Source organism: Macaca mulatta, chromosome 12 (genome assembly GCF_049350105.2).
Source record: "Macaca mulatta isolate MMU2019108-1 chromosome 12, T2T-MMU8v2.0, whole genome shotgun sequence".
Classification (NCBI taxonomy): Eukaryota; Metazoa; Chordata; class Mammalia; order Primates; family Cercopithecidae; genus Macaca; species Macaca mulatta.
Window position 1 is genome coordinate 136,455,895 of NC_133417.1, and position 16,114 is coordinate 136,472,008.

Genomic DNA, 16,114 nt, shown 5'->3' on the forward strand with positions numbered 1-16,114 from the left:
CTATAAGAACAAGTGCAGCTCCAGAGAACTCAGATCCTGGGACCAGGGATTTGATGCCCCCAGCACTTTCTTTGCATTTCTCTAGGTAATGGCTTCACCTTCTTAGTCTTTCCCATGTAGTGAAGGCTGTAGGCTGCCCTGGAGTCTCATTTTACAATAACCTGACCGCACTTCAACAGCAAAATCCCAGGGAAGGGCTGTCATTGGCTTTGCTTGGCTCATATGCCCATCCTGGACCCATCACTGAGGCCAGAGGGATGGGGTAAGATTGGTCCAGTCTGGACCATCTGCCCATCCTGTGGTCAGGGATGGCGTGAGTGGAGTATGTTACCAGAAGGGAGAGGGGAGGTAGACAGACAAAGACAATAGCCACCACAATGACCATAATCCTAGCAGTCAGGCAAATGCACTCAGGAGGGAAAGCAAAGTAGGAGGGGTGTTCACAGCGGCTCAGAGCCCAGGGTCCAGAGACACAGAGACCTGGGTTTAGTCCTGGTCTCCTCAGCGGTGTAAACTTGAGGAGTTTCTTAATCCCCTATGCCTCATGTTGTTTATCTTGCCAAAGACAAAACAGACAGCTGTAATCTCAGCTAATCAACCATGAGACAAAGAGTGAGAAGCTGAAAGGTCTGTACTTGGCCTTGCCAGCAGGCTCGGGCAGAAAGGAAAAGGTCTGCATTTGTCCTTGTCACAGGTAAACAAGGGAGTCATCCGTGCATCATACAGGAGGCATGAGAAAGAGAGGACAGTGAGTCGGATGAAGTCATATGTAGAAGGGTAGTTCTTTCTGGTAAGCTACTTCCCAGAACACAAAAGTGTGGAGGATTTTAGAAAACAAAAGGTTTGAGGGTGGGTGGGTGAGATTTCTTAATATGGCTATTTTCTAAGAGCACAGGGCTCATGTTAATAACAACATTGTCAATCAGTAAAATGCTGAAAATATTATTCATCTCATAGATGTGGTGTGAGAATTAAAAACTTTTTTTTTTTTTTTTTTTTTTTTTTTGAGACAGAGTCTCACCCTGTTGCCCAGGCTGGAGTGCAGTGGCTTGATCTCAGCTCACTGCAACCTCCACCTTCCAGGTTCAACCGATTCTCCTGCCTCAGCTTCCCGAGTGGCTGGGACTATAGTCACTGCCACCATGCCCAGCTAATTTTTGTATTTTTAGTAGAGATGGGGGGGTTCACCGTGTTTGCTAGACTGGTCTCAAACTCCTGACCTCAGGTGATCCACCTGCCTTGGCCTCCCAAGTGCTGGGATTACAAGTGTGAGCCACAGCGCCCGGCCTGGTGTGAGAATTAAATAAAACAATCCATATGATTCACTTAGCACAATGCTGGGCACACATACAGGCTGCACGTTTTGCAAACAAAAATACAGAACAATATAACATCCTACATGCACAATAAAATGAAGCAGTATTTGGGATCTACTTACACTAAAATATCTGAAATTTACATTTAACTGTGTGTCCTGTATTTTGTCTGGCAACTCCTGGCATACAGTTGTGTTGACGATAAATATTATGGCCATGGATTGAAGATTTATTTTCAATCCATATTACCTGGACAGAAGGTAGGGCTCTCTTCTACTAAATATAGCTTTTTTTTCTCTTTTGGAAGACAATCCACTGGCAAGGCTGGGGACTGGGGAGGTGGTGGCCACAGCCCATCTTAGGGCTTCTTCAAAGGTGAGCTGACCTACCTTCTCCGTGCCCCATTCCCTGTCTCTGGCCCTGGTAGCCTCCTCCTTCTTGGAAGCATGGAGGTGGAAACACTGAGGTGGCAACGGGAGATTCCCACAGAACCTCAACGCCTGGAGGGGAGGGCTTTTCCATCCATGGCCACCTCCTCCTCCTCACCCTCCAGCACTAAGTTGGGCGACTAGCAAGTGCTCATTCAGTACTGATTAACTTCAGTTCAAAAGCATCAGGTGCAAAGAGAGGGAAGACGGGTGCTCCTAATTTATTTTTAGAAGCCCACATGTCACATGGAAAACAAAAAGTTTCTCTGAAATCCCTGGAAACTGCTGCAAGGGGCGGGACCCTGGTGCCCGGAGCTTCAATGCATATCTTGGGCGTCACTTTTGGTTCTAAGGTGGCCCCAGGTCCCTCCGGTAAGATGGGAATAACCACGCCTGACTCTTCCCACGGACACCACACGGTCCTGGTTTGTGTTCTCTACGCGACCACGAGCTCCTTGAGGCAAGGGGTTGAGCCTGCTCCGGCTCATCCCCAGAGCCGGCACAGTGACTGGCGTAACGAAGGGGAAATGAACGAATGAATGAACGAACGAACAAAAGTGGAGTGGTGGAGGGGACCGCACGAGACGCTCACACCCCGCGCGTGAACGGCGGACACTGCTGCGCCGTGGACCCTCACTTCCGCCGCCAGGACGTTTCGGGGTCGCCCACCTTCCCTCCCAGGCTGCTCTGCGCCGGCAGCGCTCCGCGCGATTGGCTGCGCCGCCCCACGTGAGGCCGGGGTGGCGGCAGCGGTTGCCCGGGTGACGGCTGCCGAGGTGGCGGCCAGGCTGGGTGAGCGCGAGTGTCCGCGGCCGAGCAGCAGGTAAGCGCGTCCCCGGATGCAGCCAGATCACCCTCAGCCCGCCGTCCTGGTGCTGGGAGGAGCAGCGGTGGGGTTGGAGGGCCGAGGCTCTGCGGACCTCTTGTTCCGAGAAAAACCGCGACGCGCCCGCTCCGCCGCCGCCGGATGCTACCACTTCTCGCCTGCGGTCCAGGGATCTTTCTCCGGTGAGGGCCGAGGCGGCCTCCTGGACATCCCAAGCAAGGACGGGCGCAGCTGCTTCCCGCAAGTACTCTCTGATCTTTGCTGCAGCAGTAGTCCCTGATCTTTGCTGCAGCGGGCCAAACTTGGAGGGGGACCCCCAACCCGTCCAGCTGGTGGTGGCGGTGCCAGCGGGTTACCCGGGGTTTAGATCTCCCTCATAATCTCCATCTGCTAGCCCCGTTTCTCAGGCACCCAGGTGAAGTCCAGATTTCACCTAATCTAAGGAAAAACAGGATGCGTGCTATGCAGATTCGGCTTCCATACAAATCCCGTAATCCCACCCGTTTGTAGGCCCTAAATCTTTATTATGTAGGAATTCAAAAGCTGCCACTGCAGTCCCCAAGTGTGACTGGAAAAGTTTTTCTTAGTTTCTGCATGGAGGAGAGCAGTGGTTCTCAAACTTGAGAGTGTATAAAAGTCACCCAGGGAGCTTGTTTAAAAGGCAGATTTCTGGGCATGGTGCCTGCCATGGTGTTCAGTAAGACCAGGGTGGAGGCAGGGATTTTCATTTGCACAAGGGTGCCAACTGATTCTTATTTAGGTGGTCCAGACTTTGGGGAAATACTGTGTAGTGGTTCCTATCAGCCACTTAGTCACTTACTGTGGCTGTTGGGAGTGTGTCAGACTTCCTGAGCCTCAAATTGGCTCATCTGGAATGGGAAAATACAAACTACATTCACCTCTCAGGTTTACTATGAAGATTAAATGTAAAGCATTTTGCACATTGCCTGGCATACAATATACCCTCAATAAATGATACCTATTATGATATGAAAGTTTAGAGAAAATTCTGTAATTTCTTTTTCTTTTTTTTTGAGATGGAGTCTTTCTCTGTCACTCAGGTTGGAGTGGAGTGGCGCAATCTCGGCTCACTGCAACCTCCACCTCCTGGGTTCAAGCGATTCTCTTGCCTCTGCCTCCCTAGTAGCTGGGATTACAGGTGCACACGCCACCACGCCTGGCTAATTTTTGTGTTTTTAGTAGAGATGGGGTTTTACCATGCTGATCAGGCTGGTCTTGAACTCCTGACCTCAGGTGATCCGCCTGCCTCGGCCTCCCAAAGTGTTGGGATTACAGGTGTGAGCCACTACGCCCAGCCAATTCTGTAATTTCTAAGAATGTCAGAGTAGTAGGATACCCAGCAGCACTCACGTTCAATGACAGTTGATCACAGCAGATGCTATTTAAATGGCTTACGGAGGACTACTCTAAGGAGGTGATGTTTATTAGGCACAGTGGTTAACCAGGTGAAAAGAGGGAAAAGTGTTCTAGGCGGAGAGAGTAATATGTGCAAAGGCCTTGAGGTTGGAAGGAGCTCAAATTCTCACAAACTCACTTTTCCTGTTCCAGGGCCTTTAAAATGCCATCCCCTCAGCTCAGGCTTCATTTATTCATCATATGCCTTGAGTACCTTTCTTGCTTACGAGGCACTCTGTTAGGTTCTGGGGATACGAAATTTAAATACAGCTCCCTGTCTTTGTGAACAGGTTATAAGAAGTGCCAGGCACAGTGGCTCATGCCCATAATCCCAACACTTTGGGAGGGCGAATCACCTGAGGTCAGGAGTTCAAGACCAGCCTCGCCAACATGGTGAAACCCCATCACTACTAAAGTAATACAAAAATTAGGCCAGGTGTGCTGACTCACACCTGTAATCCCAGCACTTTGGGAGGCTGAGGCGGGTGGATCACCTGAGGTCAGGAGTTCGAGACCAGCCTGGCCAATGTGGTGAAACCCTGTCTCTACTAAAAATACAAAAATTAGCTGGGCGTTGGTGGCGGGCGCCTGTAATCCCATATGCTCAGGAGGCTGAGGCAGGAGACTCACTTGAACCTGGAAGGCAGAGGTTGCAGTGAGCCGAGATTGCGCCTTTGTACTCCAGCCTGGGCGACAAAAGTAAAACTCCGTCTCAACAACAACAACAAAAAATTAGCTGGGCGTCATGGCGCATGCCTGTAACCCCAGCTACTTGGGAGGCTGAGGTGGGAGAATCACTTGAACCTGGGAGGCGGAGGTTGCGGTGAGCTGAGATCCTGCCACTGCACTCCAGCCTGGGCAACAGAGCTAAACTCTGTCTCAAAAAAATAAAATAAAATAAAATAAAAATATAAAAAAATTCTTGGTAGGGAAAGAAGGGAGGGGTTGTTCATGGAAGACTTCTTGAAGGGGGTTAAGTCTGACTTTGCTTGGAATCATGAGTCATGTTTACCTGGGGTTCAGAACATACATCAACCACAGGCTTAGGATCCTGGAAGAGATTGTTGCGTGGGGAAATGGCCAGGAGTTTGCTGTTGGCAGGGTCCAAACTGGGATTGGTGGAAGGGAGCAAGGAGCAGGAGAAGGTAGGGGGAAGGTGGATGGATTTGAGGCGTAAGTCCAGAGAAAGGCTGGAGAGGTGGGTGTCCTCCAACAGCAACTGCCTTCTTCTGTCCCCTTTTGCATCTGGCAGGGCTGGTGTGGTGCATGGGGAGGTGTCCTGCCTGCTCCTCATTGCTGCTTCCAGATCACTGCCCACTCCTTCACAAACCCCACTCCTTTGAAGCACATGGCAGACACTGTACCCTTTGCCAGCCCTCCCCGAGGCAGCCACTTCCCAGGGCAGGTCTCTCCAGTTCCCCCGGAGCCTCTAGCACCCGGCTGGCTGCCTGTCCCTTCATCTCTTTTACTTCACTTTTGGGGGTTTCCACATCCTGGCCCCTCCAGTTCTTCATCCTCCTTACTTGCAGGCATCTCTTTCCTCCATCCTCCTCATCCACCCACTCCCTTGGTTGAGAGCTTTTTAGTACTAGTCACCTTCAAAGTCTTGCCTTCAGGCATCTGTCCCACTGTCTGCCCACTGCTTTCCATCTTTCCTGCTCACTGGAATGTGGCTCCTTCCGCAGGTCTCGGACCCCACCGCTTCCTCTGCCCTGCAGCTGCCTTATGTGTGTTCCCCTCCCCCATTCGTAACCTGATTAGTTCCAGTGTCCCATCATGGTTGTACTGTTTCCCCTTTCCTCTCTCTTCTAGAAGAACCTCTCGTATTGGTTAACCAAACTCAGATAGCTGAAAGTGCCTGGAGAAGAGCTGCAAAACTGTGCAGACTGATTCTATTTTAGATTCCAGTCCAGAGATCTTAAATGGACTCTACTACCAGCAACCCTGCCATGTTGCGTAGTTACTTTGGCTCCCACCCTCGCTTCTTTTCAAACTGTCACCTTGCTTCTTACTTGCAGCTGATGACCTTGTTTCTTTCTTTCCTTTTTTTTTGGGATGGAGTCTCGCTCTGTTGCCCAGGCTGCAGTGCAATGGCGTGATCTCGGCTCACTGCAACCTCAGCTTCCCGGGTTCAAGTGATTCTCCTGCCTCAGCTTCTAGAGTAGCTGGGATTACAAGCGCCTGCCACCATGCCCGGCTAATTTTTGTATTTTTAGTAGAGATGGGGTTTCACCATGCTGCCCAGGGTGGTCTCAAACTCCCAACCTCAGGCGATCCACCTGCCTTGGCCTCCCAAAGTGCTGGGATTACAGGTGTGAGCCACCACACCTTATTTCTTGTTTCGCTTCCTTTTTTTGTTTTTTTGAGACAGGGTCTTACTTTGTCATCTAGGCTGGAGTGCCGTGGCACCATCCCAGCTCACTACAGCCTCGACCTCCCTGGTTCAAGTGATCCTCCTGCCTCAGCCACCCCAGTAGCTGGGATTACAGGCATGCACCACCGCGCCTGGCTAATGTTTGTATTTCTGTAGAGATGAGGTTTCGCCACATTGCCCAGGCTGGTCTCGAGCTCATGAGCGCAGGTGATCTGCCTGTCTTGGTATCCCAAAGTGCTAGGATTACAGGTGTGAGCCACTGCACCCAGCCTATTTCATTTCTAATCACTAAATCTGTGTCTTTGCTCAGCACCCATATTCTCTGCTATCCCTCTGAATGCCGTTCCTGCTTCTCCCTTAAACTCCAGGCTCATGTATCTGTAAGAATTAAAGAAAGAGGAGAGAAACATGAAGGGTGACTCGACAGTCAACAGGTTTGTTTCTTGGGTACCTGCCAAACTTCACCCTCTTACAATGGGCCTCAGTATAACAGTGGGCCCTAATAAGGACATTCTGTTCCCTTCAGGTCTACTAAGGGAAGCTAAAAGCAGACTTGGCGGGGTACGCCTCCAGCTGCAGAAAGATGTATGGGAACAGACATACAACTCTCCCTCCCAGATAAGCACACCAAAGAGACAGAAGCAGTCCAAGCCTCTGATAAACTCTCCCACCCTGAATCCTTAAAAACTCTTAGTCTGTAAGAGAGTGTGGCTCTGACCTAACTCGGTTGGAAGTCCCTCCCAGGTTTGAAATAAACCTGTTGACTGTCGAGTGACCCTTCGTGTTTCTCTCCTCTCTCCTCTTTCTTTAGTTCTCATAATACCCCCTGACCATTTCGGAACCTCCACTGGAATGTCTAACCGGCAGCTCAGACTTACAGCCAAAACAGCTCTTGGTTTGACCTCAAAGCAGTCCTTCCCCATGTTTTCGTTGACTCATGAAATGACATACTATTCGGCCAGCTGCTCAGATCCCAGGGTTCTTCCTTCCCTTCTTCCTCTCATGTCCCACAACCAGCCCGTCTGCAGACTGTGCCTCTTCTGCCTTTTCCATCTGGACTCACAACACTCATGGCCCCTTTTGCTTATCCGAATGACGCTCATGGCTGGCATGGGCTGAGCGGTACTCATCTCCCTCTTCCCACTCCCCTCCAGTCTTCTCTGCAGAACAGGCAACATGCATATTAAAAAATGGACATCAGCAGCCGGGCGTGGTGGCTCACCCCTGTAATCCCAGCACTTTTGGGAGGCAGAGGAGGGAGAATTGAGCCCAGGAGTTCAAGACCAGCCTGGGCAATGGTGAAACCCTGTCTCTGAAAAAACCAAGGCTGGGCACGGTGGCTCATGCCTGTAATCCCAGCACTTTGGGAGGCTGAGGCAGGTAGATCACATGAGGTCAGGAGTTCGAGACTAGCCTGGCCAACATGGTGAAACCACATCTCTACTAAAAATACAAAAATTAACCAGGCATGGTGGTGGGCGCCTGTAATCTCAGCTACTCGGGAGGCTGAGGCAGGAGAATTGCTAGAACCCGGGAGGCGGAGGTTGCAGTGAGCCGAGATTGTGCCATTGCACTCCAGCCCAGGTGACAACAGTGAGTCTCTGTCTCAAAAACAAAAACAAAAACTCACCAAAAACCAAACAAACAAAAAAACCAGAAAACAAATTACTGGGGCATGGCAGCACACTCTGTAGGCGCAGCTACCTGGGAGGCTGACGTGGGAAGATTGCTTGAGCCCAGGAGTTTGAGGATGCAGTGAGCTATGATCATGTCACTGCACTCTAGCCTGGGCAACAGAGGGAAACTCTGTCTCAGGAAAAAACAAACAAACAAACAAAACAGGTGGTGTCAGTCCCCTCCTCCATATTCTCTCTGAGCCTCCTGTTACTCTCAGCCTAATGTCCAAGCCACTTACCAGCTCTGCAAGGCCCACCTGACCTGGCCCCGGCCCCCCATTGCCTGCTGCTCTCTGCCTTACCTCTAGCTACATCCCAATACCCCAAGACTGCAGAGGTCTGCGGCCTGAGGCCTGTGACCTAGCAAAGCCCTCTTCCCCAGATCCAAGCGCTCAATCTTTGCTAAAATGTCACATTCCCAGTGAGGCCGTCAACCACTCTATCTAAAATAACCCCGTACCCGTCTCCTTCAGGTTCTGTCCCTTTCCTTGCACCGTTTTCTTCATGTCGGGAATTAATTTCCACTCTGTCCGTGTGTTTGAGTCCGTACTGTGTGCCAGGCACTGGTCTAGGCACTGGGGATGCCAGGGGAACACCTGTCAGGTGCTGTTGAGAAGAATCAAGCAGCAGAAAGGGCTGAGAAGTGATGGGCCGACCTCTTAGAAAGGGTGGTCAGGGCAAGACTGAGGAGGTGACAGTTAAGCAGAGACCTGAATGAGACGTGAGTATCTTAAGGAAGGGCAGTGAGCCAGAGTTCACGAGGGCAGGCGTGGGCTTTGGGTGTTCAGTGGGTGTACACAGGAAGCACACAGTGGCCATTGTGGCTCAGGTTTACAGAACAAATGGGAGCGTGTCAGAGGCCACGTTGTCTAGGGCTTTGGGAGTTGGGCCCAAGGAGTCTCGCCTTCATCTGGAGGGTGGTAGAACCACAGGAGGGTCCCAAGCAGGAGGAGAATGCTCATTGTTAAAAGTGTAGAAATTGGATTGGAGTGGAGAGAGAGGAGATGGGGAGGCACTGCCAGAAAAATGTAAGGTTACAGACTCAGAAGAGATCTGACTGGCTGTGGTGGCTCATGCCTGTAATCCCAGCACTTTAGGAGGCCAAGGCTGGAGGATTGCATTACCCAGGAGTTTGGCAGCTTAGTAAGACCCTGTCTCTCCTACAAAAAAAAAAAAATATTACCTGGGTATGGTGGCTTGCACCTATAGTCCTAGCCACTGGGGAGGCTGAGGAGGGAGGATCACTTTAGCCCGAGAGTTTTAGCTTGCAATGAGCTATGATCAAACCATTGCACTCCAGCCTGGGCAACGGAGTGAGATCCTATCTCAAAAAAAAAAAAAAAATTGGAAGAGTTCTGAAACATTCTGAATTTTATAGATGAAAAAAGGCTCTGCATTTCAGTGATTTGCCCCAGATCGGGTGCCAGTGAATGGCATGGTGAGCATTAGAGTCCAGACTTTTTAATTCCTCTGGGGTTACAGGCAACTGCTTTGGGCTGAGCCTGGGGTGTGGGCCGTGGGGAATGACTGCTTTGGGTACACCTCGAGGGAGGGCTGGTAGAAAGAGTAGGAAGAGTTTCTTTTGACTTTAGCCATTGTATTTCCTAGTGCTGCTGAACAAATGACCATAAACTGAGTGGTGTAAAGCAAAAAAGATTTATTATCTTCTAGTTCTGGAGGTCAGAAGTCTGAAATGGCTCTCACTGAGCTAAAGCCAAGGTGTTTGCGGGGACTGATCATTTCTGGATGCTCTGGGAGGATCTGTTCCTTGCCTTATGCAGCTTCTAGAGGCTACCTACCCTCCTTGGTTTATGCCCCTTTCACCCCTTTAAAGCCTGCAGTGGCTGTTGTCTTTCTCACATCTCATCATCCTGACACTGACGCTCTTGCCTCCGTCTGCCCCCCTCCCTCTGCTGTGACTGCCTTGGGCCCACCTGGGTAATCCAGGATCATCCCCCAATTTAAAGGTCAGCTGATGAGCAACCTTAATTCCATCTGCGCCTTAATTCCCCCTTGCCGTGTAACCTCACGTATTCACAGGTTCTGGGGATTGGGGCATGGATGTCTTTGGGGCCATTATTCTGCTCACCACAACCACCTTTTTGTGGTTTCACAGGTGGTTGAAATGAAAGCTCTTATATTTTTGCCTTCTAGAGATTTTTGCTGTGAGAATTAATTACCAGTAACAGTTCAATATGGGGGACATTCTGGCTCATGAATCTGAATTACTTGGACTAGTGAGAGAGGTAGGTATATTACACAAAACAGAGGTCACAGAGAAACATCTAGAAAACTTGTGTTTTAAAATGCAACCAACTGTTTAGTGCCTTGTAGTGTTTCTTCTATTGTTATGTTGGAGCTATTTTTGTATTATATAACATTCCATGCATTTACATTTTGTTTTTATAACTAAACAGATCTTAAAGTCACTTAAAAAGTCCCTTGAAAGAAAATTATAAAAACAATACATGTCCATGGTAAAAGATTCAAGCACTACAGAAATATAAAAAAGAAATTTCCCTCCCAGACTTCTTTCTATGAATAGTAAAAATATGTTCATATGCCTGTAGTTTGTTTTGCAGAATGGGATGATACATTGTTCTGTAGCTTGCTTTTTATCTGCCAACAATAATATAGCATGAACATCTGCCTATGATCTGCCCTAGACATTTGAATGCCATAGAGTGTTTCATTGAGTAGATGCATCATAATTTTTTTAACTCATTGTCTGGTAATGGCCTAGGTTTCCTACACTAAAAGCTTTGACAAGTAGGGCCCAGGCCTTAAACTTTCTGGTGCTAAAGAAATGGTTGGTGCTTGCTGCTGCTTAACTGGGTGAGTAACCATCTGTAGGTTGCGAGAGCCATGGGTCTGGAGCAAGAATGAGGCACCCACCATGCAAATGCAGAGTTGGAATTTGGTGGTGTGATGGTGAATATATATATATTTTTAAATTTACGTTACAATTCTTTTTTAGAGACAAGGTCTTGTTCTGTCACCTATGCTGGAGTGCAGTGGTGTGATCATGGTTCACTGTAGCCTTGAACTCCTGGGCTCAAGCAGTCTGCCTGCCTCAGCCTCCCAGGTAGCTGAGACTACAGGCGTGCATGACCATGCTCAGCTAGGTTTTATTTTAATTTTTGTAGAGATAGGATCTCATTCTGTTGTCCAAGCTGGTCTTGAACTCTTGGCTTCAAGCAATCCTCCTGCCTCAGCCTCCCAAAGTTCTGGGATTGCAGACATGAGCCACTGCACCCTACCTGTATAACACATTTTCTTTTAAAAATTTATTTATCTGAGATGGGGTCTCGCTTTGTTGCCCAGGCTGGTCTCAAAGTCCTGGGCTCAAGCAATCCTACCTCGGCCTCCCAAAGTTTTGGGATTACAGGCATGAGCCATGCCACCTGGCCTATAGCACTTTTTCTTTTCTTTTCTTTTTTTTTTTTTGAGACAGAGTCTCGCTCTGTTGCCCAGGCTGGAGTACAGTGGCGTGATCTCGGCCCACTGCAACCTCTGCCTCCTGGGTTCAAGTGATTCTCCTGCCTCAGCCTCCCAAGCAGCTGGGATTACAGGCCCCCGCCACCACATCCAGCTAATTTTTGTGTTTTTATTAGAGACGGGGTTTCACCATATTGGTCAGGCTGGTCTCGAACTTCTGACCTTGTGATCTGCCCACCTCGGCCTCCCAAAGTGCTGGGATTACAGGCGTGAGCCACCGCACCTGACACCACTTTTTCTTTATCCATTCATCTATTGATAGACACCTAGATCATTTCCATATCTTGGCTATTATGAATAATGCTGCAATGAGCATGCAGATACAGATGTCTCTTTGAAATACTGATTTTATTTCCTTTCTGTCTATACCCAGAAATGGAATTGCTGGATCATCTGGTAGTTCTGTTTTTGTTTGTTTGTGTGTTTTGAGATGGAGTCTTACTCTGTCACCAGGCTGGAGTGCAGTGGTGTGATCTCAGCTCACTGCAAGCTCTGCCTCCCGGGTTCAGGTAGTTCTCCTGCCTCAGCCTCCTGAGTAGCTGGGACTACAGGCACCCGCCACTGCTCCCGGCTAATTTTTGTATTTATAGTAGAGATGGGGTTTCACCATGTTGGTCAGGCTGATCTCGAACTCCTGACCTTGTGATCTGCCCACCTCAGCCTCCCAAAGTGCTGGGATTATAGGCGTGGGCCACTGCTCCCGGCCGGTAGTTCTATTTTTATTTTTTTGAGGAACCTCCATACTGTTTTCTATAATAGCTGTACCAATTTACAATCTCACCAATAGTACGCAAGTGTTTCCTTTTCTCCACATCATTGCCAACACTTTTTATCTTTTATCTTTTTTGTAATAGCCATTCTGACGAGTGTGAGGGAATTATGTCTGTGTGGTTTTGATTTGCATTTCTCTGATTGTTAGTGATGTTAAGCACCTTTTCAGGTATCTGCTGGTCCTTTTAATGTCTTCTTTGGATAAATACCTATTCAGATCCTTTGGCTGTTTTTAAATTAGATTATTTGTTTGTTTTGCTGTTTAATTGAATTATTTATTTTTTATAGTATTTAGATTTTGCTGAATTTGAAGACACCTTGAAAACATTTTCAAAAGAATGCAAAATAAAAGGAAAACCATTGTGTAAAACAGTAGGTGGATCTTTCAGAGACTCCAAATCATTGACAATTCAGGTAACATTTTGCTTATTTTTCATCCCTGTAGATAATTCAAGATGCTCCCAGCTTGTGGAAAATGCTGCCATTGGATAGTGCTGGAATAGTTTCTGAGCACCTGCTCAGAGTTACTTTAGATTGCACAAGTGTTTATAGATGAACTAATAATGTCATTTTAAATCTCTGTACCCTCCCTAGGAAATGTGTAGCCATATAAGATCTTTCACAAACATTTCTTGGGAAGAAGGAAAAGAAGAAACATGCAATGTTTAGGAACTGAGACAATTGTAGCCTTCCTCCTGAGGAGTTTCAGGTTATTAATTCTAGGCGCTGGGGATCCAACAGTTAACAAACGAAATCCAGCCCCTGCCAGTACAGCATTTGCATTCTAGCTTGGGGAGGTTGGAGGGAACAGGGAGCAAGAGTGAGACTGACGAGGTGGGTCTATGAAAGGAAGTCTGAGCAACTCTGTGAATACCAGTGGGCTGCAGGGGAGATTATACAGACCTCAACTCTCAGGGTTAGAAGGGAACTTAAAAATCCTTGGCTGGGCATGGTGGCTGACTCCTGTAATCCCAGCGCTTTGGGAGACCGAGGCAGGAGGATCGCATAAGCCCAGGAGTTCAAGACCAGCCTGTGCAACACAGTAGTACGTCGTTTCTTTTTCTTTTTATTTGAGACGGAATCTCTCACTCTGTAGCCCAGGCTGGAGTACAGTGGTACGATCTCGGCTCATCACATCCTCTGCCGCCGGGATTCAAGCAATACTCCTGCCTCACCCTCCCTAGTAGCTGGGATTACAGGCAGATGCCACTGTGTCTGGCTCATTTTTGTATTTTTAGTAGAAATGGGGTTTCACTACGTTGGCCAGGCTGGTCTCGAACTCCTGACCTCAAGTGATCCTCCCGCCTTGGCCTCCCAAAAATGCTGGGATTACAGATATGAGCCACCACGCCTAGCCAGAACCTCGTTTCTATAAAAAATAAAAAATTGGCCAAGCGTGGTGGCATGCACCTGTAGTTGTAGCTGCTTAGTTGCCTGAGGTAGGAGGATCACTTGAGCCCAGGAAATCAAGGCTGCGTTGAGCCATGATCATACTGCTGCACTCCAGCTGTAGTGACAGAGTAAGACCCTATCTCCAAAAAAAAAAAAGTCATTATTTTAACCATTATTTGATGTCTCGATCTCATTTGTAATATGCCAGATAAGTAATCAGTTCACCTAGAATATTTCCATTGACCATTTCCTGAGACAGCATGTTTCACCTTTGGATGATTTTATTATTTATTTATTTATTTATTTGAGACGGAGTTGCGTTCTGTTGCCCAGGCTGGAGTGCAGTGGCAGGATCTCGGCTTACTACAACCTCCGCCTCCTGAGTTCAAGCGATTCTCCTGCCTCAGCCTCCCAAGTAGCTGGGATTACAGGCATACGCCATCATGCCCGGCTAGTTTTAGTATTTTTAGTGGAGATAGGGTTTTGCCATGTTGGCCAGGCTGGTCTCAAACCCCTGACCTCCGGTGAGCCACCTGCCTCAGCCATCCAAAGTGCTGGGATTACAGATGTGAGCCATCATGCCTGGTCTATTTTATTCTTATAATTAAAAAAAAAAAGTTATGTGGAGACAGAGTCTTGCTGTGTTTCCCAGGCTGGTCTCAAACTCCCAATCTCAAGTGATCCTCTCGCCTCAGCCTCCCAAAGCACTGGGATTATAGGCATGAGCCACTGCACCTGGCATTATTACTTCAACAGATTTTTAAATTTTAACATACCTACTTCCAGAAATAATTTGAGGCTTGGCTTGCAAGCCCCTTGAGTAGCCGGAGTTCAGGTGGCAGCCACCGCTGGTTTTCTCCTAGTACTTGACTCCCTAGTGGCCTGGCATGGGCACTGTTGAGAGAGGGGCTCTTTTGAAGTGGCCTGTGGAGCTCAAGGCAGGGCTGAACCCTCTGCCTGCTCCCCTTCAGGCCGCAGGCCCCTGGATGCTGAGCTGCTGCTGCTTTCTGTCAACACAGACTCTTCTGTGGATGCTACAGGAGCCAGACCTCCCTGGCACCCCCTCCCCCAGAGAGATATGTTCAGAACATAGAAGAATACGGTCATTATTAGAGGCGAAAACAGGTTCTTAGAGTGAAGTGTGTTCCTCGGGGAATCAGCTTCACTCCGCAGCACCTGGCTTCCCTGGTTCTTTCTGGATGAAAAAAAGACCTTTACCCTACACGTGGGAAGTGTATGTGAGCATCTGTTAATTAAAGCTACCATTTGAGAGGAATGTAGCAAATCCTCAATACCTAACTAGCAGAACAGTGAGAATCTTTTGTGGAGTTCACACGTGACCAGATTATGCGACAGGCCCTGTGTCGTGAAGCTTCTTTGCTTATCAGGTCCCTCCAGAGGCGGCTGCTGTACACTTTTCCAACTGGGTTCCCGTTGCCTTTCAGCTCCAGCTGCATCTGAGAACACTCAAATGTCTCTTCAGGTCTTTTTAAAAAATTGTGATTAAAGATAACATAGAATGTCTCCTCTTAACTATTCTTACATGTACAGTTCAGTAGTGTTAAATGTGTTCACGTTGTTGTGAAACGGATCTCTAGAAGTTTTCATCTTACAAACATGAAACTCTGTCCCCATTGAACAACTCTCCCTTTATCCTCCCCCTAGGCCTTGGCAGCCACTATTCTTAACTTTCTGTCTATGAATTGGCTACTTTAGATATGTCCTATAAATGGAATTATACAGTATTCGTCTTTCTGTAATTGGCTTATTTCATCCAGCATAATGTCATCAAAGTTCATTCATGTTGCGGTATATGACAAGATTTCCTTTCCTTTTAAAGGCTGAATAATATTCTCTGGTACGTATTCACACACACACCCCACAGCTTGTTTATCTGTTCTTCTATTGATGGACACTCGGGTTGCTTCCACCTCTTGGGTATTAAAAATAATGCTGTTAGGGCCGGGTGCAGTGGCTCATGCCTGTAATCCCAGCACTTTAGGAGGCTGAGGTGGGCAGATCACCTGAGGTCAGGAGTTCAAGACCAGCCTGGCCAACATGGTGAAACCCCATCTCTACCCAAAAAAAAAAAAAAAAAGAATACAAAATTAGCCGGGCGTGGTGGCCAGTGCCTGGAGTCCCAGCTACTCAGGAGGCTGAGGCAAGAGAATAGCTTGAACCTGGGAGACGGAGGTTGCAGTGAGCCAAGATTGCACCATTGCACTCCAACCTGGGGGACAAGAGCGAGACTTCTTCTCAAAAAAAAAAAAATAGTGCTGCAGTGAACGTGGGTGTGCAAGTATCTCTTTAAGGCCTTGCTTTCTGTTCTTTTGGATGTATACCAGGAAGTATTGCTGGATCATATGGTAGCTCTATTTTTAATTTTTTGAGGAATTGCCAAGCTGTTTTACAAAGTG

General features: G+C 48.1%; 1 protein-coding gene across 17 annotated transcripts in view; it reads left to right on the plus strand.

Moving 5' to 3' along the window:
- Positions 1 to 2,499: 2,499 nt before the first annotated feature.
- Positions 2,500 to 16,114, plus strand: part of ARMC9 (armadillo repeat containing 9) — a 203,956-nt gene continuing 190,341 nt past the window's right edge. For 11 of the 17 annotated variants that reach the window (XM_077957876.1, XM_077957877.1, XM_077957875.1 and 8 more), the window contains exons 1-3: positions 2,500 to 2,567; positions 10,191 to 10,282; positions 12,594 to 12,719. In XM_077957876.1, the coding sequence (XP_077814002.1) occupies positions 10,232 to 10,282; positions 12,594 to 12,719 (177 nt within the window). In that variant the 5' untranslated portion in view covers positions 2,500 to 2,567; positions 10,191 to 10,231. Of the gene's footprint in view, positions 2,753 to 10,190; positions 10,283 to 12,593; positions 12,720 to 16,114 lie in introns of all 17 variants that reach the window. The other 6 variants (XM_077957879.1, XM_028831208.2, XM_077957883.1 and 3 more) reach the window with 2 other exon arrangements.